The sequence below is a fragment of the Dendrobates tinctorius genome, unplaced genomic scaffold (assembly GCF_039654945.1).
Source record: "Dendrobates tinctorius isolate UK_male_01 unplaced genomic scaffold, ASM3965494v1 ptg000008l, whole genome shotgun sequence".
NCBI lineage: Eukaryota > Metazoa > Chordata > Amphibia > Anura > Dendrobatidae > Dendrobates > Dendrobates tinctorius.
In genome coordinates this window covers 14,865,001-14,889,199 of record NW_027361676.1, presented here as the reverse complement: position 1 = coordinate 14,889,199, position 24,199 = coordinate 14,865,001, and the positions used below count along the sequence as shown (strand labels likewise).

Below are 24,199 nucleotides of genomic sequence, written 5' to 3'. Positions count from 1 at the left end.
CAACACCTGTTAGGCACCACAGGTAAGTTACAGGTGCTGTTAATTACACAAATTAGAGAAGCATCACATGATTTTTCGAACAGTGCCAATACTTTTGTCCACCCTCTTTTTTATGTTTGGTGTGGAATTATATCCAATTTGGCTTTAGGACAATTCTTTTTGTGTTTTTTCATTTAAGACAAATTAAATGAAGATAATAATAACAAAGAATTTGTGTTTGCAATCAATTTCAGGAAGAAACTGAGTATTATCTGACAAAATTGCAGGGGTGTCAATACTTTTGGCCACAACTGTAATAAATAGGGTTATCATCTTAAGGACAAAAATAATGGGCATATGGGCATGTTGTAATCCATCTACAAGGATCTGGGAGTATAAACTTATGACAACCTTTGACACACTCAGTGCAGGAATGAATGGATTTATTTCCTTCTACGTCAACTAAGGAATGTGCTCCTCAGACCTTGTGGAGGCATCAAAACCATGGATCAGACCGCAATCACAGGACAAGAAAACTTTCACACTCCTTATCAATGAACTATTCCAATATTTACGGACAAAACCGTTTCTCCCACTCCCATAATGATAGTTGTGCTTGACATCACTGGTCGTAACTATTGCATTATTTCTGTGCCCTGTTGCGTATAAATATGTGATTCTTCAGATTTTTTATTTAGTCTATGCCTGATGAAGAGACCCAAGTAGTCTCGAAAGCTTGCAATTTGTTACCATCTTTTCAGTTAGCCATTAAAAGGTATCAACCACTGAGGACTCTCAAATCTTAATATTGAGATATGTGGAAAAACATGAACACTCCTATGATGCCAAGGTATCTGGTTTTAAAGGGAACCTTCCCTATGGTTTAAAGATAAAATCACACAAATTTACTTTGATTATTACTCAATACATTGAATTAGCTGCATCTTTATTTTTCCTAGGAGGTAATGACATTTACATCCTGGGGTCTATACTGCATGCTAAGGAATTATATCAGAAATGGCAGCAGAGCATTGTGCTTTCCATCCTTGGATCTGCCATTCTGCATGAAGCTATATTAGAAGAACACAGCAGGTCCACAGGAAAGGTTCAAGGCAATAAAGATAAGATTAAATGAGTTCACAAATTTCAAAAAAAAAATCTTTTGACATTTTCATTCTAGGATTATAAAGAACATAGAAATATACTTTTGTATTTAAAGATGCCACTAGTTCTCTGTCCCTTGTTCACCAGCTACACTGTTAGCACATCATCAGAACTATGTGTAGGCTACCTACCTGCCTATTTTAACAATTAAGCCAAGCCCCTTCTTTGTTCATGTATCAACTGTGACATAGAAGGGGATGGGCTAATCTATTTAAATGAGCAATAAGCCAGCCCCCTCTAGACAGCGCTGATGACAAGCTGACACAGGGAGTGCTCTCCTGTGTCAGGAACTGGGGCTACAGAGCCTGGGAGAAGCCCGAAAGCTTAAGATCAGGGCTCTGCTGAAAATAGCACTTTTTTGAATCATGATATGAGCAATAATGAAAGTAATGTTTGAAAGTGGACAACTCCTAAAACAATAAGTTCTCTATATATGCCTAAGCATATAAAATGTCTCTTATATTAACTGCAGAACTAAAAAAATGCTGTCTGTGCCCTCTGCTAACAAATAGAGGAAAAAGCCACATGCCTTACACTAAAACATGCTCATCTGACAACAAAAATGGGGAAAAAACTTACCTGTCCATCTATTAACTGCTTCCTTAGCCACTTGGTTTGCTTTACCTGAAAAGTAATAAAACAAAATATTTTTTTACACATGGATTAAACAATTTTACACCTACACAGCAAACTTTCTGTACATGAAGCAACACAAGTATAACTATGTATAATTGGGATCTGCGTACCAACCATTGTAACTAATACTATGTGGTCATCACAAGAGAAAATAGGTAATCAAGACAAATATTTATACAATAATACATATTTTTATAGATGTTTTATTTCATGACTTATATTCTCTTGTCATTTACTTCAAGCATTGGTTATAATGGTACCTAAGTCGTTATTCTGTACAATTATACTTCTGTTTCATGTACAGAAAGTTTGCCATATAGGCGCAAAATTGTAGAGTGTGTATATACATACAAACACATATATATTAGATAGATAGAGAGAAGCTGGAACAGCCTCAAAAATGGCAAAATACAATAAATGCAAGAAAAATCAGAGAATGGAATTAATATATAAAGATATTATAAATAATGGGAATATTAAGTACCTTCACCAAGGTTCCTTAACCATTCCCAGCCCTGGAGATGGTCCCGTGTACCATAGAAAGCAATGGTGGTAGTCAGAGTCCTCTTTGGCCAAGCCTTCCCACCAAATCCTAGGGGTGATCATTTTTTTTAATTATATCTATTGTTATTTATACACACAGTTGTGCTCAAAAGTTTACATACCCGGCAGAATTTGGGTGAAGCCATTTATTGTCAAACTACTGTGTTTTCTCTTTTTAATTCATAATGACAACCCAAAACATCCAAATGACCCTGATCAAAAGTTTAAATACCCTGATGATTTTGGCCTGTTAACGGGAAAAGAAGTTGACACAAATGGGTTTCAATTGCTACTAAAGTTAACATCCTCAGCTGTAACCTGTTTGCTTGTGATCAGTGTGTTTGTATAAAAGGTGAGTGAGTTTCTGGGATCCAAACAGATTCTTGCATCTTTCATCCAGCCACTGACGTTTCTGGATTGTGAGTCATGGGGAAAGCAAAAGAATCGTTAACAGATCTACGGGAAAAGGTGGTTCAACTGTATAAAACAGGAAAGGGATGTAAAAAGATAATGCAAGTCAGCAGCGTTCATACTGTGATTAGCAACTGGAAAACCAGGGGCTCTGTAAAAACAAAACCAGGGTCGTCAGGTAGACCAACACAAATTTTATCCACAACTGCCAGGAAAATTGTTCGACATGCAAAGAAAAACCCAAAAAACAACAAAAGTTGAAATATTGAACTCTCTGAAAACAAGCAGTGTGTCTGTTTCAAGATGCACAGTAAGGAGGCACTTAAAGAAAAATGGCCTGCATGATCGAGTTGGCAGAAGAAAACCATTACTGCCAAATGCCACAAAGTATCTCGCCTACAATACGCAAAACAGCACAGAGACAAGCTTCAAAACTTCTGGAACAAGGTAATTTGGAGTGATGAGACCAAAATTGAACTTTTTGGCCACAACCATAAAAGTTACATTTGAAGAGAGGTCAACAAAGCCTATGATGAAAGGAACACAATTTCTACTATAAAGCACGGAGGTGGATCGCTGATGTTTTGGGGATGTGTGAGCTACAAAGGCACAGGAAACTTGGTCAAAGTTGAAGGAAAGATGAATGCAGCATGTTATCAGCAAATACTGGAGGCAAATTTAGAATCATCAGCCCGGAAGCTGCACATGGGACATACTTGGATGTTCCAATATGACAACGATCCAAAATACAAGGCCAAGTCGACCTGTTATTGGCTACAGCAGAACAAAGTGAAGGTTTTGGAGTGGCCATCTCAGTCTCCTGACCTCAATATAATTGAGCCACTCTGGGGAGATCTCAAGCGCGCAATTCATGCTAGAGAGCCCAGGAATTAACAGGAACAGAAGGCTTTTTGCCAAGAAGAGTGGGCAGCTTTACCATCTGAGAAAATAAAGAACATCATCCACAACTACCACAAAAGACTTCAAGCTGTCATTGATGTTAGAGAGGGCAATACACGGTATTAAGAAATGGGGTATGTGAACTTTTGATCAAGGTCATTTGGATGTTTTGGGTTGTCATTATGATTTTTTAAAAAGAGAAAACACAGTAGTTTGACAATAAATGGCTTCACCCAACAACTAACCATGAGTGGAGAAAAAGTTTTGGTGTTATCATTCATATTTTCTGAAAAAAAAAGTCAAGAAAGCAAAAATTCTGCCAGGGTATGTAAACATTTGAGCATAACTTAATAATTATATATATACATAGTGTAAAGCAGCGGCATCCACGCTGAGCAGAGATGAGGCACTGACCCAGCAAGTTCAAAACAAGAAAATGTGTTTAATGTCCACAAATAATACTCACAGTGCACAACACGCTGTATCCTCCGGATCGCAGCCGGAAAGTGACAAAACAGTCCGTGGTCAGTTGCCATGAGCGACCGCGTTGCCCGGGTATGAAAGGGGTGCCAGACCTTGACTCGGCTTGGCCCTGTGTTGCCTCACACAGGGAGCTCTGCAGACCACTGCTCCCTCTCTGTGCAAATCAGAACTGACACACCCAAACCCTTTGTGCAGGGTTTTTTTCCTTTCCCCAATCTGTGGCCATAGGGCACTTATACAGTTGTGGCCAAAAGTATTGACACCCCTGCAATTTTGTCAGATAATACATAGTTTCTTCCTGAAAATTATTGCAAACACAAATTCTTTGGTATTATCTTCATTTAATTTGTCTTAAATGAAAAAACACAAAAAGAACTGTCCTAAAGACAAATTGGGTATAATTCCACAACAATCATAAAAAAAGAGGGTGGACAAAAGTATTGGCACTGTTCGAAAAATCATGTGATGCTTCTCTAAGTTGTGTAATTAACAGCACCTGTAACTTACCTGTGGTGCCTAACAGGTGCTGGCAATAACTAAATCACACTTGCAGCCAGTTGACATGGATTAAAGTTGACTCTGCCCTGTGTCCTTGTGTGTACCACATTGAGCATGGAGAAAAGAAAGACCAAAGAACTGTCTGAGGACTTGAGAAACCAAATTGTGAGGAAGCATGAGCAATATCAAGGCTACATGTCCATCTCCAAAGACCTGAATGTTCCTGTGTCTACCATGCGCAGTGTCATCAAGAAGTTTAAAGCCCACGGCACTGTGGCTAACCTTCCTAGATGTGGACGGAAAAGAAAAATTGACAAGAGATTTCAACGCAAGATTGTGTGGATGTTGGATAAAGAACCTTGACTAACATCCAAACAAGTTCAAGCTGCCCTGCAGTCCGAGGATACAACAGTGTCAACCCGTACTATCCGTCGGCGTCTGAATGAAAAGGGACTGTATGATAGGAGACCCAGGAAGACCCCACTTCTTACCCCGAGACATAAAAAAGCCAGGCTGGAGTTTGCCAAAACTCACCTGAAAAAGCCTAAAACGTTTTGGAAGAATGTTCTCTGGTCAGATGAGACAAAAGTAGAGCTTTTTGGGCAAAGGCATCAACGTAGAGTTTACAGGAGAAAAAAAGAGGCATTCAAAGAAAAAACACGGTCCCTACAGTCAAACATGGCAGAGGTTCCCTGATGTTTTGGAGTTGTTTTGCTGCCTCTGGCACTGGACTGCTTGACCGTGTGCATGGCATTATGAAGTCTGAAGACTACCAACAAATTTTGCAGCATAATGTAGGGCCCAGTGTGAGAAAGCTGGGTCTCCCTCAGAGGTCATGGGTCTTCCAGCAGGACAATGACCCAAAACACACTTCAAAATGCACTAGAAAATGGTTTGAGAGAAAGCACTGGAGACTTCTAAGGTGGCCAGCAATGAGTCCAGACCTGAATCCCATAGAACACCTGTGGAGAGATCTAAAAATGGCAGTTTGGAGAAGGCACCCTTCTAATATCAGGGACCTGGAGCAGTTTGCCAAAGAAGAATGGTCTAAAATTCCAGCAGAGCATTGTAAGAAACTCATTGATGGTTACCGGAAGCAGATGGTTGCAGTTATTTTGGCTAAAGGTTGTGCAACCAAGTATTAGGCTGACGGTGCCAATACTTTTGTCTGGCCCATTTTTGGAGTTTTGTGTGATCAATGTTTTGCTTTTTGCTTCATTCTGTTTAGTGTTTTTTCATTTAAGACAAATTAAATGAAGATAATAATACCAAAGAATTTGTGATTGCAATCATTTTCAGGAAGAAAACTGAGTATTATCTGACAAAATTGCAGGGGTGTCAATACTTTTGGCCACAACTGTAAGACCTGGGCTGGAGGAAATGGACCGGCTCCCACTACCTTCCTGCAGTCCGTTTAAAAAATAAAAGCCCATACCGGGTTTTCCTGAATAAACTCCTTGGTCCAAATAACTTGACCAGGCTCAAACTCACTTTTATTCAGCCCTGTGAGTCACAGGCACACTGCTGTGACGACAGGGCACTCCAGCGGATCTAATACACTACTTAGAGCATTCTGGGGGACACATAGCGATCCTCACATATGACTCCGGTCGCTGCCTCACATACCACCCCCCCCTCTGTTCAAGCTTGTGGGGTTGAACATTTGTCACCATACAGGGGGCCCATGACAGGTCATCCTCATTTCCGTGTGCCTTTCCTGCCCTATGCTTCACTGAGAATTTGAAGTTCTGTAAGGACAGGAACTATCTGGTGACTCGGGCATTCCTCTCTTTTGCGTTTCTCATCCAGACGAGGGGGGAATGGTCTGTTACCAAACGAAACTGACACCCAAGCAAATAATAGCGTAGGAACTCCAAGGCCCATTTAATCGCCAAGCACTCCTTCTCCACTACGCTATAATTTTTCTCTGCCTGGGTCAGTTTCCTGCTCAAGTAGGTGACTGGATGCTCATCCACGTTCACCTCTTGCGACAGCACCGCTCTTAGACCTACCTCCGAGGCATCGGTTTGTACAATAAAGGTCTTTTTGAAGTCGGGGCTGATGAGGACCGGCTGTCCACACAACGCCGACTTCAGGGACTTGAATGCTTTTTCCGCCTGAGGATTCCATCGGACCATCACTGTCCTTTAACCTTTTAAGAGGTCCGTTAGGGGTGCCGATTCCCCACAAAATTGGGTATAAACCGGCAGTAGTAACCAATGATGCCAAGGAATGCCCTCACCTGCTTAGTACTTATGGGCTTGGGCCAGTTTTGGATGGCCTCAATAATGTTTACTTGGGGTTTGATCACCCTGCGACCGATCACGTAACCCAAGTACCGAGCTTCCGTGAGCCCTATCGCACATTTCTTTGGGTTTGCTGTTAACCCCGCGACTCGGACGAGTCTAACACGGCTTGTACCTGGGACAGGAGGATCTCCCAGTTGGTACTAAAGATGACTAAGTCATCTAAATAGGCCGATGCGTATTTCCGATGAGGTTCTAATACTATGTCCATCAGCCTCTGGAATGTGGCCGGAGCCCCATGTAACCCAAAGGGTAAGACAACAAAGTGAAACAGACGCTCTGGCGTGATGAATGCGGTCTTCTCTTTAGCCGATTCTGTCAGGGGAATCTGCCAGTACCCTTTAGTGAGGTCAAGCGTGGTGAAGAGTACTGGGCCTTTCCCAGTCTTTCAATTAGCTCGTCCACCCGAAGCATTGGGTAGAGGTCAAATTTTGACACCTCATTTAACTTCCTGAAGTCATTACAGAAGCGTAACGACCCATCTGGTTTCGGTATTAGCACAATGGGACTAGCCCACTCACTCTGGGACTCTTCAATGACTCCTGTAATCATTGAGTCACCGAGGAGGAAAACAAGACCAAGCTAAGCTGCAGAAAACCAGAGAGGTTGGTAACTAAGCGGATTACAGACCCCTGATCCTATCCACACAACTAGCAGTAGCCATGGAGCGTGCCTACGATGATTCTAGACGCCTCGACACAGCCGGAGAACTAAATAAGCCTAAAGCAAGAAAAGGGGAAATCTAAACTGCCCCAGAGCAGACCCAAAGGAATAGACAGCCCCCAAACATATATTGTCGGTGAGACAAGATGAAAATACAAACACAGGTAGGAAAATAGGCTGAGCAAACGATGGCGCCCACACTAACTAGAAAGGACAGGAAACGAAAGACACTGTCTGCAATCACGCAAAAAACCCTGCAAAAATGTCCAACACTTCTGATAGCAAAAACTCTGAAGTCACTAGACTTCTCCCACTATATCAGCACTCTGGCATATTCTGAAAGCAGAGCAAAAAGAGGCAACTCGAATAAGGGACAAAAAACAAACTGACACAAACAGTAACATAAGGATGGAAATTCAGCACAGCCCCAGCCGGGGCTGGCTGACCACACAAAACTGAATAGACAAAACCAAATCAAATGTGAACAATAGCAAAGAACACTTCGCTTGAGCATGCAGGGACTGAACTGGAAACAAAGACCTCAGGAGGCAGAAAAAATCACCAGCAGGGATAGAGGGAGTCGGCTGTCTTAAATCCAGTCAGAGACTCCAGATGTCCAATCGTCGTCCTCATTATCAGGTGGCAGGCCTCTGTCAACTAGATCAGCTCCATTACCTCCTGTAACCACCAGAGGGAGCCCGGAAAGAGAACTCGCGACTCCTCTGTCAATACAACCAGCTCAGCTACCTTCACTAGCAACCAGAGGCAGGCCAGAAAGTGAATTCACAACAGTACCCCTCCTTGAGGAGGGGTCACCGAACCCTCATCCACGCCACCAGGCCGATCAGGATGGGCCCGGTGAAAAGCACGAACCAATCTATCGGCATGAATGTCAGAAGCAGAGACCCAAGAATTATCCTCCTGGCCATAACCCTTCCATTTGACCAAGTACTGGAGTCTCCGTCTAGCCAAACGAGAATCCAATATTTTCTCTACCTCATATTCCACATTGCCTTTAACCAATACAGGGTCAGGAGGTGCCGCCATAGGAACTACTGGCTCAACAAACCTCTTCAACAAAGATTTATGAAACACGTTAAGGATCTTAAACGCAGCTCCAATTGAAAAGAAACAGGATTAAGAATCTCCAAAATCTTATAAGGTCCAATGAATCTTGGCATGAACTTTGGAGATGCAACCTTCATAGAAATATTCTTTGACGACAACCAAACCATATCACCCACTTTAAACCGGGGACCAATGGTCCTATGCCGGTTGGAAAACCACTGGGCTTTCTCCTGAGAGAGGGACAACTTATCCACCACTTGGTCCCAAATCTGCTGCATTCTCTCTACCACAGTGTCCACACTTGGGCAGGTCGAAGATTCCACCTGCCCTGAAGAAAATCGAGGATGAAACCCAAAGTTACAGAAAAAGGGCGACATCAAAGTGGCAGAACTAGCTCTATTGTTTAGCGCGAATTCGGCCAAGGGCAAAAATGAGACCTAGTCATCCTGATCAGCAGATATAAAACATCTCAAATAGGACTCCAAAGTCTGGTTTGTTCTCTCAGTCTGCCCATTGGTCTGAGGATGAAACGCAGAGCAGAAATATAACTGAATTCCCAGATTGGAACAAAAAGCTTACCAAAATCTGGAAACAAACTGGACTCCTCTGTCTGACACAATATTCTCAGGAATTCCATGCAACCAAACCACCTGTTGTAAAAACAAGGGAACCAACTCTGAAGAGGATGTCAACTATGGGAGTGGTACAAAATGGACCATCTTAGAAAATCTATCACAAAACACCCAGATAACAGTCATTCTCTGAGATACAGGAAGATCAGAAATAAAATCCATTGAGATATGGGTCCATGGCCTCTTGGGCACCGGCAGGGGCATCAACAACCCATTAGAACAGGAACAGGGTTTAGACCGAGAACAAGTCCCACAGGACAGCACAAAATTCCTGACATCACGAGATAAGGCAGACCACCAAAAAGACCAACTCACCAAATCTCTGGTACCAAAAATACCTGGAGGACCAGCCAATGCAGAGCAATGAATTTCAGACATCAATCTCTTCCTCCTCTGGTCAGGAACATACAATTTTCCCAAAGGACAATGCTCAGGTTTGTCCTCCTGAAATTCCTCCAGGGCACGTCTCAAATCAGGCAAGATGGCGGAAAGAACTACTCCCTCACCTAGGATGGCAGTAGGCTTGGTCACAATAAGAGAATCCGCAAAGAAACTCCTAGAAAGGGCGTCCGCCTTAACATTCTTAGTGCCCGGAAGAAAAGAGACCACAACATTAAAACGCGTGAAAAACAAGGCCCACCTAGCCTGTCTAGGATTCAAGCGTTTGGCTGATTCAAGATAAATCAAATTCTTGATGTCTAGCTCACTCCAACCAATGTCTCGACTCTTCAAATGCCCATTTCATGGCCAACAATTCCCAATTCCCCACGTCATAGTTACGTTCAGATGGGGAGAATTTTCGAGAAAAGAAGGCACAGGGATTCATTTTAGAAGGCACCGGATCTTTTTGGGACAAAACAACTCCTGTACCAATCTCAGAAGCATCTACCTCCACCTGAAATGGAAGTGAGACATCAGGTTGCCGTAGAACCGAAGCAGAAGTGAATCTCCGCTTAAGCTCCTGAAATGCCGAGACAGCCTCTGGAGACAAATTCAGCACATCAGCGCCCTTCTTGGTCAGATAAGTCAGTGGTTTGACAATACCAGAAAAATTACCTATACATTTAAGATAGAAATTAGCAAAACCCAAAAACTTCTGGAGAGCCTTCAAAGAAGTGGGCTGAACCCATTCATAAATGGCCTGTACCTTGGCCGGGGCCATTTCAATAGCCGACAGAGACAAAATAAATCCCAAAAATGAAATCCTCTGTACACCAAAGAGGCATTTCGATCCCTTAACATACAGGGAATTTTCCCTCAAAATCCAAAACACAGTCCGAACATGTTCCACATGAGAATCCCAATCACTGGAAAAGATCAAAATATCATCCAGAGAGATGATCAAAAACTTAACCACAAATTCCCGGAAAATATAATTCATAAAGGATTGGAAGACAGAAGGGGCATTAGTGAGCCCAAAAGGCATCACCAGGTACTCAAAATGTCCCTCCGGAGTATTAAACGCCGTCTTCCATTCATCCCCGTGCTTGATGCGAATAAGATTATACGCCCCCCTGAGGTCAAGCTTGGTAAACCAGCAGGCACTTTTAACTCTGGAAAATAAATTAGAAATCAGGGGTAACGGGTACTGATATTTAACCGTGATTTTGTTAAGGGAACGATAGTCAATACAAGGCCTTAATGAACCATCTCTCTTGGTCACAAAAAAAACAGCACCTAAAGGTGAAGAGGATGGTCTAATATGACCCTTCTCCAACGACTCCTTGATATAAGATCGCATAGCATCATGTTCGGGTACCGATAGGTTGAAAAGCCGACCCTTGGGAAATTTACACCCGGGCATCAACTCAATTGCACAGTCATAACTCCTATGAGGAGGCAAAGACGAAGACTTACTCTCACTAAATACATCAGAAAAATCAGCCAAATAATCAGGAATATCATGAGACTGGGGAGAGGTGGAGAAAACAGGAGTGTCACTAAGAACACACTGATAACCCCAAATCACCACAGACACAGATTTCCAATCCAAAACAGGATTATGAGTTTGCAACCAGGGAAAACCCAGAACAATAGTATCATGCAAATTGTGCAGCACCAAAAATTTACAATTTTCTTGGTGGTTCGGGGTGACCCGCATTATCACCTGGGTCCAAAACTGGGGTTTATTCTCTGCCAAACGAGTAGCATCAATACCCCTCAAAGGAATAGGCGTCCGCAGGGGTATCATGGGAAAACCACGTTTAGCAAAGTCCAAATCCATCAGACTGAAATCTGCTCCTGAATCCACAAAAGCCTTAGCGGACAATGTGGATAAGGAGCAGATAAGAGTAATTGCCAAAAGGAACTTAGGCTGTACACTGCCCACAGCAAATGTGTGTGCAAAACGTTTCTCTCGTTTAGGGCAGACAGAAATAGTATGAGGTGTCGCCACAGAAAAAACACAGCTTATTACGCCTTCTAAAATCCTGACATTGCGCCCTCGACAAAACCCTATCACATTGCATGGGTTCAGACATTTGTTCAAAAGGTCGGCAACGCCTCTCGTGTAGTTTTCCGTTCACGTAAACATCGATCAACTTGAATGGCTAATGACATAGAATCATCCAGACCAGAGGAAACAGGAAATCCCACCATAACATCTTTTATGGTTTCTGATAAACCCTTCCGAAAGAGAGCTGCTAAGGCACCATCATTCGATGTAGTAAGGACCGCCCACTTTCGGAATTTTTGACAGTATAACTCTGCAGAATCGTGACCCTGGTTTAATGGGTTTTCTCAGCTTGATCAATAGCATTAGGTTCATCATACAACAGCCCCAAAGCTTGAAAAAATGCGTCCACATTAGTCAGAATAGGATTTCCAGGTGTCAGAGAAAAAGCCCAATTCTGGGGATCGCCACGCAGCAAGGAGATGACAATTTTAACCTGCTGCACAGAGTTCCCCGATGAGTTAGGCTTCAAGGCAAGAAATAATTTACAATCATTCTTAAAATTCAAAAATTTAGACCGATCCCCAGAAATCACATCAGGAGTAGGGATTTTGGGTTCAACAGCAGACGATTGAGCGAGATAGGCGGAAATTCCCCACACTTCAGCTGCGTGCTGCTCAACACGATCAGACAATTGCTTAATCTCCATTAAAGAAAAATTCCTCCTACGGCCCCAGAGAAAAAGAAGAAAAAATATATCTAGCCCCCTGAGCGCTCTGTAGTGCTCCCTAGCCTGTCACGTGATTAATCACGTGTCTGTGACGTCACGCAAGGTCCTGCAGCATCTCTGCACCTTGCAGGCTTTCCTAACCCGGCGTCTGTACTCTATGCAGATGGCTGTTACAGATCCACAGATAGACGATAGTCACCGGCCGGGACTACGTCTTCTTTCAACACCTTGCTCACCTTTGATCCAAGATTGTTAATTTTATCTCACTGTGGAATTTTCATGAGAAGGACCTTCTGACTCCCTGTTTGCTAAACACCGTTCTTGGAATTCCAGCGCCATTATGCCAGTGCCTGCCTGAAAGGTAACACATCCTTTATCTCAGTCTAGTTTGAGACATTAGTCTTGGCATATAAAAACTGGTTTGGTGGAAGTTAACCCTTAGTTATACACTACAGCGCGAGTTTTTATAGCTTTGTTTTTTTAAGGAAGGAAAAAAAAAAAAAAAATATATATATATATATAAAAAAAATCTGACACTTTTTTTTTTTTTTTTACAATCTTCTCCTGCTTTTGAGTACCCTAGAATCTGCGGTTTAGGCTGGTGATCCTGTTATGATTGGGTCACCAAGGAGGAAAACAAGATCAAGCTAAGCTACAGAATACCAGAGAGGTTGGTAACTAAGCGGATTGCAGACCCCTGATCCTATCCACACAACTAGCAGTAGCCGTGGAGTGTGACTATGATGATTCTAGAGGCCTCGACACACCCGGAGAACTAAATAAGACTAAAGCAAGAAAAGGGGAAATCTAAACTGCCCCAGAGCAGACCCCAAAGGAATAGACAGCCCCCAAACATATATTGTTGGTGAGACAAGATGAAAACACAAACACAGGTAGGAAAATAGGCTGAGCAAACGATGGGGCCCACACTAACTAGAAAGGACAGGAAACGAAAGACACTGTCTGCAATCACGCAAAAAACCCTGCAAAAATGTCCAACACTATTGATAGCAAAAACTCTGAAGTCACTAGACTTCTCCCACTATATCAGCACTCTGGCATATTCTGAAAGCAGAGCAAAAAGAGGCCACTCTAATAAGGGCCAAAAAAAACTGACACAAACAGTAACATAAGGATGGAAATTCAGTACAGCCCAGCCGGGGCTGGCTGACCACACAAAATTGAATAGACAAAACCAAATCAAATGTGAACAATAGCAAAGAACACTTCGCTTGAGCATGCAGGGACTGAACTGGAAACTAAGACCTCAGAAGGCAGGAAAAATCACCAGCAGGGATAGAGGGAGTCCGCTGTCTTAAATCCAGTCAGAGACTCCAGATGGCAAATCGTCGTCCTTATTATCAGGTGGCAGGCCTCTGTCAATTAGATCAGCTCCATTACCTCCTGTAACCACCAGAGGGAGCCCGGAAAGAGAACTCGCGACTCCTCTGTCAATACAACCAGCTCCACTACCTTCACTAGCAACCAGAGGCAGGCCAGAAAGTGAATTCACAACAGACTCCCAATTGAAGCATTTGCTTCACTTCAGCCGCTATCGCTTGCCTCCTGGCTTCTGGCACTCGGTATGGTTTCATCCGTACCCTAACCTGGGGCTCGGTGATAATGTCATGCTGTATCACGGAGGTTCGTCCCGGCAGCTCTGAGAATACATCCATATTCTGCTGCACTAAAGCGCGAGCCTCCCATCGCTGCTGTTTTGTGAGGGCGCCATTTACTTTTACCTCACACCCAGTCGGGTCCTTGGCCATAGCCAGTGGGACCCCCGGTTGTATGACCGAAGTCGCCTCGGCAACCAAACATTCTCGGTCCTTCCAGGCCTTTAGCAGGTTTACATGGTACAGCTGCTAAGGTTTCCTTTTCCCAGGTTGGTACACCTTATAATTCACTTCCCCCACTATCTCATAAGGCCCTTGCCACTTGGCCATGAGTTTACTCTCTGGAGTGGGTACTAGTACCAACACCCGGTCTCCTCCATTAAAGGTCCTGACCGTGGCCCTTTTATTATACGTGCAGCTCTGAGCGGCCTGGGCATCCAACAGATGCTCCTTTACTATGGGCTGCACGATGGCAATCTGATCCTGCATTTTTGTCACATACTCAATGACACTCTAATGGGGAATGGGCTCCTGTTCCCACGTCTCTCTGGCTACATCTAGCAATCCTCTTGGGTGCCTGCCATACCATAGCTCAAACGGGGAGAACCCTGTTGATGCCTGCAGTACCTCGCAAATGGCGAAAATTAGATAGGGCAGTAACATGTCCCAATCCCTCCCATCCTTGGCAATTACCTTTTTTAGCATGGCTTAGAGGGTCTTATTAAACCTCTCCACCAACCCATCGGTTTGTGGATGGTACACCGACGTGCGTAGCTGTTTGATTTGGAGCAGCTTACACAGCTCCTTGGTCACCTTAGACATAAATGGAGTACTTTGATCGGTAAGGATCTCCTTGGGTAGCCCTAAGCGACAGAACATGACGAACAGTTCACGGGCTATTAGTTTAACCGAAGTGTGGCGGAGGGGTATCGCCTCTGGGTACCGGGTGGCATAATCTACGACTACTAATATGTGCTGGTGGCCCCGGGCGGACTTTACTAATGACCCTACCAGATCCATCGCAATCCGCTCAAAAGGTACCTCTATAATGGGCAGAGGCACCAAAGGACTCCGGAAGTTCGTGGTGGGTGAGGTTAGTTGGCACTCCGGCATGTGTCGCAATATCTTTTGACCTCAACATAGACCCCAGGCCAGAAAAACTAGCATCATTTTGGACCCCAAATGCCCTCCCAGCATGTGAGAGTGAGCCAAATATAAGGTACCTTTATATTTTATTGTGTTCCACTGGGATAACCTTTATATTTTATTGATTTTTGTGATTTGTTTATCTGTTTTGGTCAATTTCTGATTTATCTCTCTTTATATTTCAGCAATAATATGATAAAGGCTCGGGCTGAGCGGAAACGTCTTTTATTTATATCGCTTCCACTATGTGCTATATTCCTGTTTGGCTCCCACATGTAATAAAATGAACACCTATTTGCATAAAGTCTGTTTGAGTGTGCGGTGAATTTAATTAACTTTCAAAACTTACCAGGTGACACCTCCAGCTCAGGAATCGGTGAGTTCTCCTCAACTTTGCCTGCCAACACCTCTAGGGGAAACCTATCGGGGTTACACTCTGTCCCTATGTTGGTGACCCCTACGGCAGGAATCCCTGATTCGGGATCTTCAGGTTCAGCGCCCGGAATACTTTTTACCCTGAGAGGGTTAACCCTGATCTCTGGACCAGAACAGAGGAAAGTCTCTTCCTAATACAGTCCCATACGGAAGAGTCTTTACCACTCCCACCACGTTTTATCTCCCCACATGGGGTAGAGAACGTGACCTCCTCAGTCGGGTACTCACGGAGGTCCCCATGTATGCACACTACCCCCACTTTCCGTCCATTAGGTCTATCCCCGGCAACCAGGGACCCGTGTACCAGGGTCACCAAACTCCCGAAGTCCAAGAGAGCGTCCGTCTGGTACCCATTGACGAGTACCTCGCACTGCTGAGTTTCGTTACCAGCAGGGTCTGTAGTGGCAGTGCAGACTGGCTGGGCATACATAGATACACGGCGGGTATACCCGCAGTCGATGGGTTCGGTTGTTAGGCGGCAGTTAGCAATCGCATGTCCAGGCTCTTGGCACCACCAACACTTAAGGACCGAGGCCCGAGGGCACCTTGGGGCTACGCTAGGGGACACGAGGTGGTTGACACTCTCCTTCTGAGATATCCCTTCAGTATGGGCACGATCCGTATTGGCCTTGGTGGAGGGTTGTAGACTTTTCCCAGGTTCCTGAGCTGACGGGGACTTACGTGACAGCCGAAGTGGGGCAGTGTCCCGTATAAAGTCTTGAGTGGCTGTATACCGCTCAACCAGTCCTACCACCTGGTCCAGAGTGCCCGGGTCCCGTTGCACCACCCAACGTTGTATGGTGGCTGGCAGCGCCCACACCCTCTCTACCATCTGGATCGGGGTTAAAGTCTCAGGCTGTAGCCATTTTTTAACCAGTTGCAGTAAGCTTGAGACCGGGCAGGGCGAGTCTCAGAAAAGAACCACTGGAACACCCGTTGGGCCCGCACATATGTATTAACCCCCAGTCGGGCAAAGATCTCACCTTTCAGCTTCTTATAGTCCAGGGCATCGTCCCGACTGAGATCCAGGTAGGCCTTTTGTGCATCTCCCGTCAAGAAGTTGGACAGCACCTCAGCTCACTGAGACACCGGCAAGCTTTCCCGCTCTGCAGTGCGTTCAAAAATGGTGAGAAAAGCCTCCATGTTGTCCTCAGGTGCCATCTTCCTCAGTGCTGAGCGGACCTTGTACCGGGCTTCCGATCGGTATGTGGTGGCTGAGGTACCTGCCTCTTGCAGAGCCGCAATCTGCTTCAGAATTAAATTATTGGTCTGTTGCAGCTCCTCTTGCAGCTTCTGCTTTCACACCTGCGAGGCGGCCAACTGTCTCAGTATTTCCTCCATCTTATCAGTCGACTTAAGCTGCAGAGTTGCAGGTCTAATATACGACATGCAGCACGCTTTGGGTATGCCTCAGTTCACACAGCCCGCATTTTCCACCAAGTGTAAAGCAGCGGCGTCCACGCTGTGCAGAGATGAGGCAGTGACCCAGCAAGTTCAAAACAAAAAAATGTGTTTATTGTCCACAAAAAAAAAAACACAGTGCACAACACGTTGTATCCTCCGGTTCGCAGCCGGGAAGCAAAACAGTCCATGGCCAGTTGCCGTGAGCGACCGCGTTGCCCGGGTATGAAAGGGGTGCCAGACCTTGGCTCAGCTTGGCCCTGTGTTGCCTCACACAGGGAGCTCTGCAGACCACTGCTCTCTCTCTGTGCAAATCAGAACTGACACACAAAAACCCTTTCTGCAGGTTTTTTTTCCTTTCCCCAATCTGTGGCCATAGGCCACTTATAAGACCTGGGCTGGAGGAAACGGACGACTCCCACTACCTTCCTGCAGTCCGTTTAAAAAATAAAAGCCCATACCGGGTTTTGCTGAATAAACTCCTTGGTCCAAATAACTTGACCAGGCTCAAACTCACTTTTATTCTGCCCTGTGAGTAACAGGCACACTGCTGCGACGACAAGGCACTCCAGCTGATCTAATACGCTTCTGAGGGACACATAGCGACCCTCACGTATGACTCCGGTCGTTGCCTCACTATATATATATATATATATATATATACACACACTGCTCAAAGAAATAAGAGGAACACTATTCCATTTGCAACAGACTGTTTGTGTCCCCTTTATTTCTTTGAGTATATATACACTCACTGGCCACTTTATTAGGTACACCTGTCCAACTGTGTGTTAAGACTTAATTTCTAATCAGCCAATCACATGGCGGCAACTCAGTGCATTTAGGCATGTAGACATGGTCAAGACAATCTCCTGCAGTTCAAACCGAGCATCAGTATGGGGAAGAAAGGTGATTTGAGTGCCTTTGAACGTGGCATGATTGTTGGTGCCAGAAGGGCTGGTCTGAGAATTTCAGAAACTGCTGATCTACTGGGATTTTCACGCACAACCATCTCTAGGGTTTACAGAGAATGGTCCGAAAAAGAAAAAAAATCCAGTGAGCGGCAGTTCTGTGGCCGGAAATGCCATGTTGATGCCAGAGGTCAGAGGAGAATGGGCAGACTGGTTCGAGCTGATAGAAAGGCAACAGTGACTCAAATTGCCACCCGTTACAACCAAGGTAGGCAGAAGAGCATCTCTGAACGCACAGTGCGTCGAACTTTGAGGCAGATGGGCTACAGCAGCAGAAGACCACACTGGGTACCACTCCTCTCAGCTAAGAACAGGAAACTGAGGCTACAATTTGCACAAGCTCATCGAAATTGGACAGTAGAAGATTGGAAAAACGTTGCCTGGTCTGATGAGTCTCGATTTCTGCTGCGACATTCGGATGGTAGGGTCAGAATTTGGCGTAAACAACATGAAAGCATGGATCCATCCTGCCTTGTATCAACGGTTCAGGCTGGTGGTGGTGGTGTCATGGTGTGGGGAATTTTTTCTGGGCACTCTTTGGGCCCCTTGGTACCAATTGAGCATCGTTGCAACGCCACAGCCTACCTGAGTATTGTTGCTGACCATGTCCATCCCTTTATGACCACAATGTACCCAACATCTGATGGCTACTTTCAGCAGGATAATGCGCCATGTCATAAAGCTCGAATCATCTCAGATTGGTTTCTGGAACATGACAATGAGTTTACTGTACTCAAATGGCCTCCTCAGTCACCAGATCTCAATCCAATAGAGCATCTTTGGGATGTGGTGGAACGGGAGATTCGCATCAGGGATGTGCAGCCGACAAATCTGCGCCAACTGTGTGATGCCATCATGTCAATATGGTCCAAAATCTCTGAGGAATGCTTCCAGCACCTTGTTGAATCTCTGCCACGAAGAATTGAGGCAGTTCTGAAGGCAAAAGGGGGTCCAACCCCTTACTAGCATGGTGTACCTAATAAAGTGGCCAGTGAGTGTATATATATATATATATATATATATATATATATACACACACACACACATACATACACACACACAGGCAAAAATCAAAAGACCTCCACATCAAAACCCTGTAGCAGCCCTTCCTCCAGACCTGAGCACTATTGAAAACCTCTGGAATGTAATAAAGAGGATGATGGATAGTCTTAAGCCATCAAACAAGAAGAACTGCTTACATTTTTGCGCCAGAAGCAGTGTGAAAGACTGGTGGCAAGCATGCCAAGATGCATGAAAGCAGTTTTCAAAAATCATGGTTATTCCCCAAAAAATTGATTTCTGAACTCTTCCTGAGTTAAAACATTAGTATTGTTGTTTCTAAATTATTATGAACTTGCTTTCTTTGCATTATTTGATGTCTGAAAGCACTGTTTTTTTTTATTTTAACCATTTCTCCTTTTCAGAAAAACAAAATTATTGCTTGGAAATTTGGAGACATGTCAGAAGTTTGTAGACTAAAAGAACAATTTATATCTTACTCAAAAATATACCTATAAAGAGAAAAATCAAACAAACTGAACATTTGGAAGTGGTCTCTTAATTTGTGCCAGAGCTGTATATACATGTATGTATAAACTGTGCTTTTCTTTCAAAAAAAAAAAAAAAGGAAATTTCGAAGTAACCCTAAACTTTCAAACGGTAGGGTGGTGGCCCGGAAGTGGCTTGTAGTGTAGAGCAGGGAACCATCAGAGGGAGGTCACCTTGCCATGGTTGATGGGCATACATGAATTGGCCAATTTGTGCGCTAAGAAGCTTCATTTTTTCATCTATTACTGTAAGTAAAAAAAAAAAAAAAATTTTTGAAAAATGTTTTAGAAAATTTTGCAAAATTGAATGTTTTTATTGTTTTTCTGTGTTTGCCCATGGCCCAGATTCATGCACATGTGCTGCTGTGTTCTTTTTTGTCTATATAGTGCAGTTTTCGCATCTTGCACGTGTTCACATTAGGAGGTACTGATCAGTTTTTTTTGGCTTAATTAAGTAATACTGGATGCCGGCTGCCTCCAGTCCCATCTTGCACCCCTCCCATTTGGCCTTGCAGGTGCCGCAATCAGCTCTACCAGCCCATAAATTGTAGGCTGAGCCCAGTAGTGACATGTTTTCCAAAGTTGTAGACTGGTGGCCCGGAAGTGGCTTGTAGTGTAGAGCAGGGACCCATCAGAGGGAGGTCACCTTGCCGTGGTTGATGGGCATACATGAATTGTCCAATTTGTGCGCTAAGAACCTTAATTTTTTCATCTATTAGGCTACTTTCACACATCAGGTTTTCGGCGTCAGGCGCGTTCCGGCGTCGTGCCGGAGCGCCAGATCCGGCAAATGTTTAGTAAAATCGGATGTGACGGATCAGGTTTTCTGCCGGATCCGTCTTGCGCTTGACAGCCAAAACCGGATCCGTCTCATCCTGTTTATCCGGTTTTTGATCCGTTTTTCGACGGATTACGCCGGATCCGATTTTTAAAATCGCCCCTTGTGGCCTTCCGAAAGGGATTGGCTACTGAAAAACTATATATAGCGTGTTCCTACAGCCCTTCTTTGACAGGTTGTAAAGGAGAAAGTGCAGGTTGGAGAGAAGAGCAAGTTACTGGCGAAGATGGATGTTGTGATTGGAAATATTTTGAAGAATTTTGCGGATTTTACAGCGGAGGCGAATCGTTTGAGGGTGATTGTTCTGGAGGAGAGAGCGAGACAGCAGCGCATCAGGCATCGTAGATGACGTTTGTGGATCCACCCCATCACAGCCAAGAGAATGACGCGTGGGGTCTATTCTACACTCTGCATGGACCTTAGACGAAACACGGATACATTTTTTGGATATGTTTGGATGAAAATGGAGAATTTTGATTACTTGGTGGAGCGCATTGCACACCTCATAAGAATATCGGACACCTATTGCCGCTTCTCTGTTTCACCCGCAGAGCGTCTGATGGTAACTTTAAGGTAAGCCACATTTATTGGATATGCTCGCATCAGAGCACACTTTCACTGCAATCTTGTTGGTGGTAGTTTGCAGCTCCAAGTGTTATAGCTGACTTTTGGTAAAAAGTCAGCTATAACATATCCGCATTGTAAAGCCAGCCGGATCGGGATCGGAATATTTCAATTACAAGAAATTTTTTTCAATTGTCCTCATGGCCATCGCTGACGCGGAATACAAATTTATTGTTGTTGATATTGGGGCCTATGGCCGCTCCAATGACTCTCAAGTTTTCAAACTGTCTGCCATGGGGCGTAAACTGTATGGAAACACCTTCCAGTTCCCACCACCTAGACCGCTGCCGCAAACATCTGGTCCACCTATGCCATTTGTCTGTGTAGGGGATGAAGCCTTCCAGCTGTCAGAACACCTTTTGAAACCGTACGGTAGCAGAGGATTGTCAAGAACAAAACGCATTTTTAATTACCGCCTCACAAGAGCAAGAAGAATGGTTGAATGTATCTTTGGTATTCTGACAGCCAAATGGCGGGTCCTATTGACTGCGATCAACCTCAAGACAGAAACTGTGGACGAGGTGATCAAAGCTTGCGTGGTACTCCACAATTTTGTTATCTGCAAGGAACCCATTTCCATTGAGGACACCTCTGAAGAAACCACCTTGCAAGATTACCATGACATTACCACTAGAAGTTCTGTGACGGTTTCAGTAATGAGGGACAATATTGCACTGTACTTTATGTCACCTCAAGGCAGAGTACACTGGCAGGATGACAGAGTGTGAAAGATTTGTGCCCTAACCAAACTTGTGTACCTTCTGTACCAACAGTATATACCTTTGCCAACCAAAGTTGGCTATCTTGTCATGGTCTTACTCTTTTTACCTTTAGGCCACAGGTGTGTACCTGGTTGTGTTTTATGCAAAGTATTTCACCTTTTAACAAAAGTTGTGCACATTGTTAGGAAATCACCAACAATAAACACAACTTTTTAGGTGAAATACAGTCATATGTAAAAGTTTGGGCACCCCTATTAATGTTAACCTTTTTTCTTTATAACAATTTTGGTTTTTGCAACAGCTATTTCAGTTTCATATATCTAATAACTGATGGACTCCGTTATATTTCTGGATTCAAATGAGGTTTATTGTACTAACAGAAAATGTGCAATCTGCATTTAAACAAAATTTGACCGGTGCAAAAGTATGAGCACCCTTATCATTTTCTTGATTTGAACACTCCTAACTAATTTTTACTGACTTCCTGAAGCACTAAATTGGTTTTGTAACCTCATTGAGCTTTGATCTTCATAGCCAGGTGTATCAAATCATGAGAAAAGGTATTTAAGGTGGCCACTTGCAAGTAGTTCTCCTATTTGATTCTCCTATGAAGAGTGGCATCATGGGCTCCTCAAAACAACTCTCAAGTGATCTGAAAACAAAGATTATTCAACATAGCTTTTCAGGGGAAGGATACAAAAAGTTGTCTCAGAGATTTAACCTGTCAGTTTCCACTGTGAGGAACATAGTAAGGAAATGGAAGAACACAGGTACAGTTCTTGTTAAGCCCAGAAGTGGCAGGCCAAGAAAAATATCAGAAAAGCAGAGAAGAAGAATGGTGAGAACAGTCAAGGACAATCCACAGACCACCTCCAAAGACCTGCAGCATCATCTTGCTGCAGATGGTGTCACTGTGCATCGGTCAACAATTCAGCGCACTTTGCACAAGGAGAAGCTGTATCGGAGAGTGATGCGAAAGAAGCCGTTTCTGCAAGCACGCCACAAACAGAGTCACCTGAGGTATGCAAAAGCACATTTGGACAAACCAGTTACATTTTGGAAGAAGGTCCTGTGGACTGATGAAAAAAAGATTGAGTTGTTTGGTCATACAAAAAGGCGTTATGCATGCGCTGTATTGTTGACCGATGCACAGTGACACCATCTGCAGCAAGATGATGCTGCAGGTCTTTGGAGGTGGTCTGTGGATTGTCCTTGACTGTTCTCACCATTCTTCTTCTCTGCCTTTCTGATATTTTTCTTGGCCTGCCACTTCTGGGCTTAACAAGAACTGTACCTGTGTTCTTCCATTTCCTTACTATGTTCCTCACAGTGGATACTGACAGGTTAAATCTCTAAGACAACTTTTTGTATCCTTCCCCTGAAAAGCTATGTTGAATAATCTTTGTTTTCAGATCATTTGAGAGTTGTTTTGAGGAGCCCATGATGCCACTCTTCATAGGAGAATCAAATAGGAGAACTACTTGCAAGTGGCCACTTTAAATACCTTTTCTCATGATTTGATACACCTGGCTATGAAGTTCAAAGCTCAATGAGGTTACAAAACCAATTTAGTGCTTCAGGAAGTCAGTAAAAAGTAGTTAGGAGTGTTCAAATCAAGAAAATGATAAGGGTGCCCATACTTTTGCACCAGTCAAATTTTGTTTAAATGCAGATTGCACATTTTCTGTTAGTACAATAAACCTCATTTGAATCTAGAAATATTACTGAGTCCATCAGTTATTAGATATATAAAACTGAAATAGCTGTTGCAAAAACCAAAATTGTTATAAAGAAAAAAGGTTAACATTAATAGGGGTGCCCAAACTTTTACATATGACTGTACTTTGCTTCAAACACAACCAGGAACACAACTGTGGCAAAAAGCTAAAATTTACCCACATTTATATACCTGGTTTTGAATACCTTTTTACCTTTGAAATACCCTGTATTTAACCTTTTTTTTTTAAACATATTTTGCCGCAGAAAGAAATGACAGACAACCATTGTGAAACGATAATTTAACTTTTATTTAAAATATTTTTTTTTTTGTAAAATGTTTTTAAAGTGCAAAAAACTTTTTTAATAAAGGTTTTAAACCCAATGGGCATTTTTATTAAAAAACATATAATACAAATCTGTGTAGTGTGGGGTGGAAATACTGCTGGAGGGGCTGCGGGACACTTCGACACTGGGAGTGTGGAGAGAGGACTGGGATCATGGTGGGGAAGGAACAGTTAGAGGTGAAGATGTGGAAAAAGCTACAGAATGGGTGGACATGTGGGAGGCAGAAGAGGTGGTGGGCGGTGGAGTGGAGGGTTGGGCAGGGACTGTAGGAGCAGATGATGTTGATGGAAAGTTGTATGGGGAAGGAGTTTGGTACGGGGAAGGAGTTTGGTACGGGGCAGGTTGCTGGAAGTGGGGAGATGTCTGGTAATAATAATAATAAATTTTATTTTTATAGCGCCGACATATTCCGCAGCACTTTACATTTCAG

At 43.7% G+C, this 24,199-nt stretch overlaps 1 protein-coding gene across 3 annotated transcripts in view; it reads right to left on the bottom strand.

Moving 5' to 3' along the window:
* The window catches only part of MND1 (meiotic nuclear divisions 1), a 205,729-nt gene that overhangs the window by 5,245 nt on the left and 176,285 nt on the right, over window positions 1-24,199 (bottom strand). For all 3 annotated transcript variants that reach the window (XM_073576387.1, XM_073576386.1, XM_073576388.1), the window contains one exon: window positions 1,723-1,767. In XM_073576387.1, coding sequence (XP_073432488.1) covers window positions 1,723-1,767 — 45 coding nt within the window. The remainder of the gene's footprint in view (window positions 1-1,722; window positions 1,768-24,199) is intronic.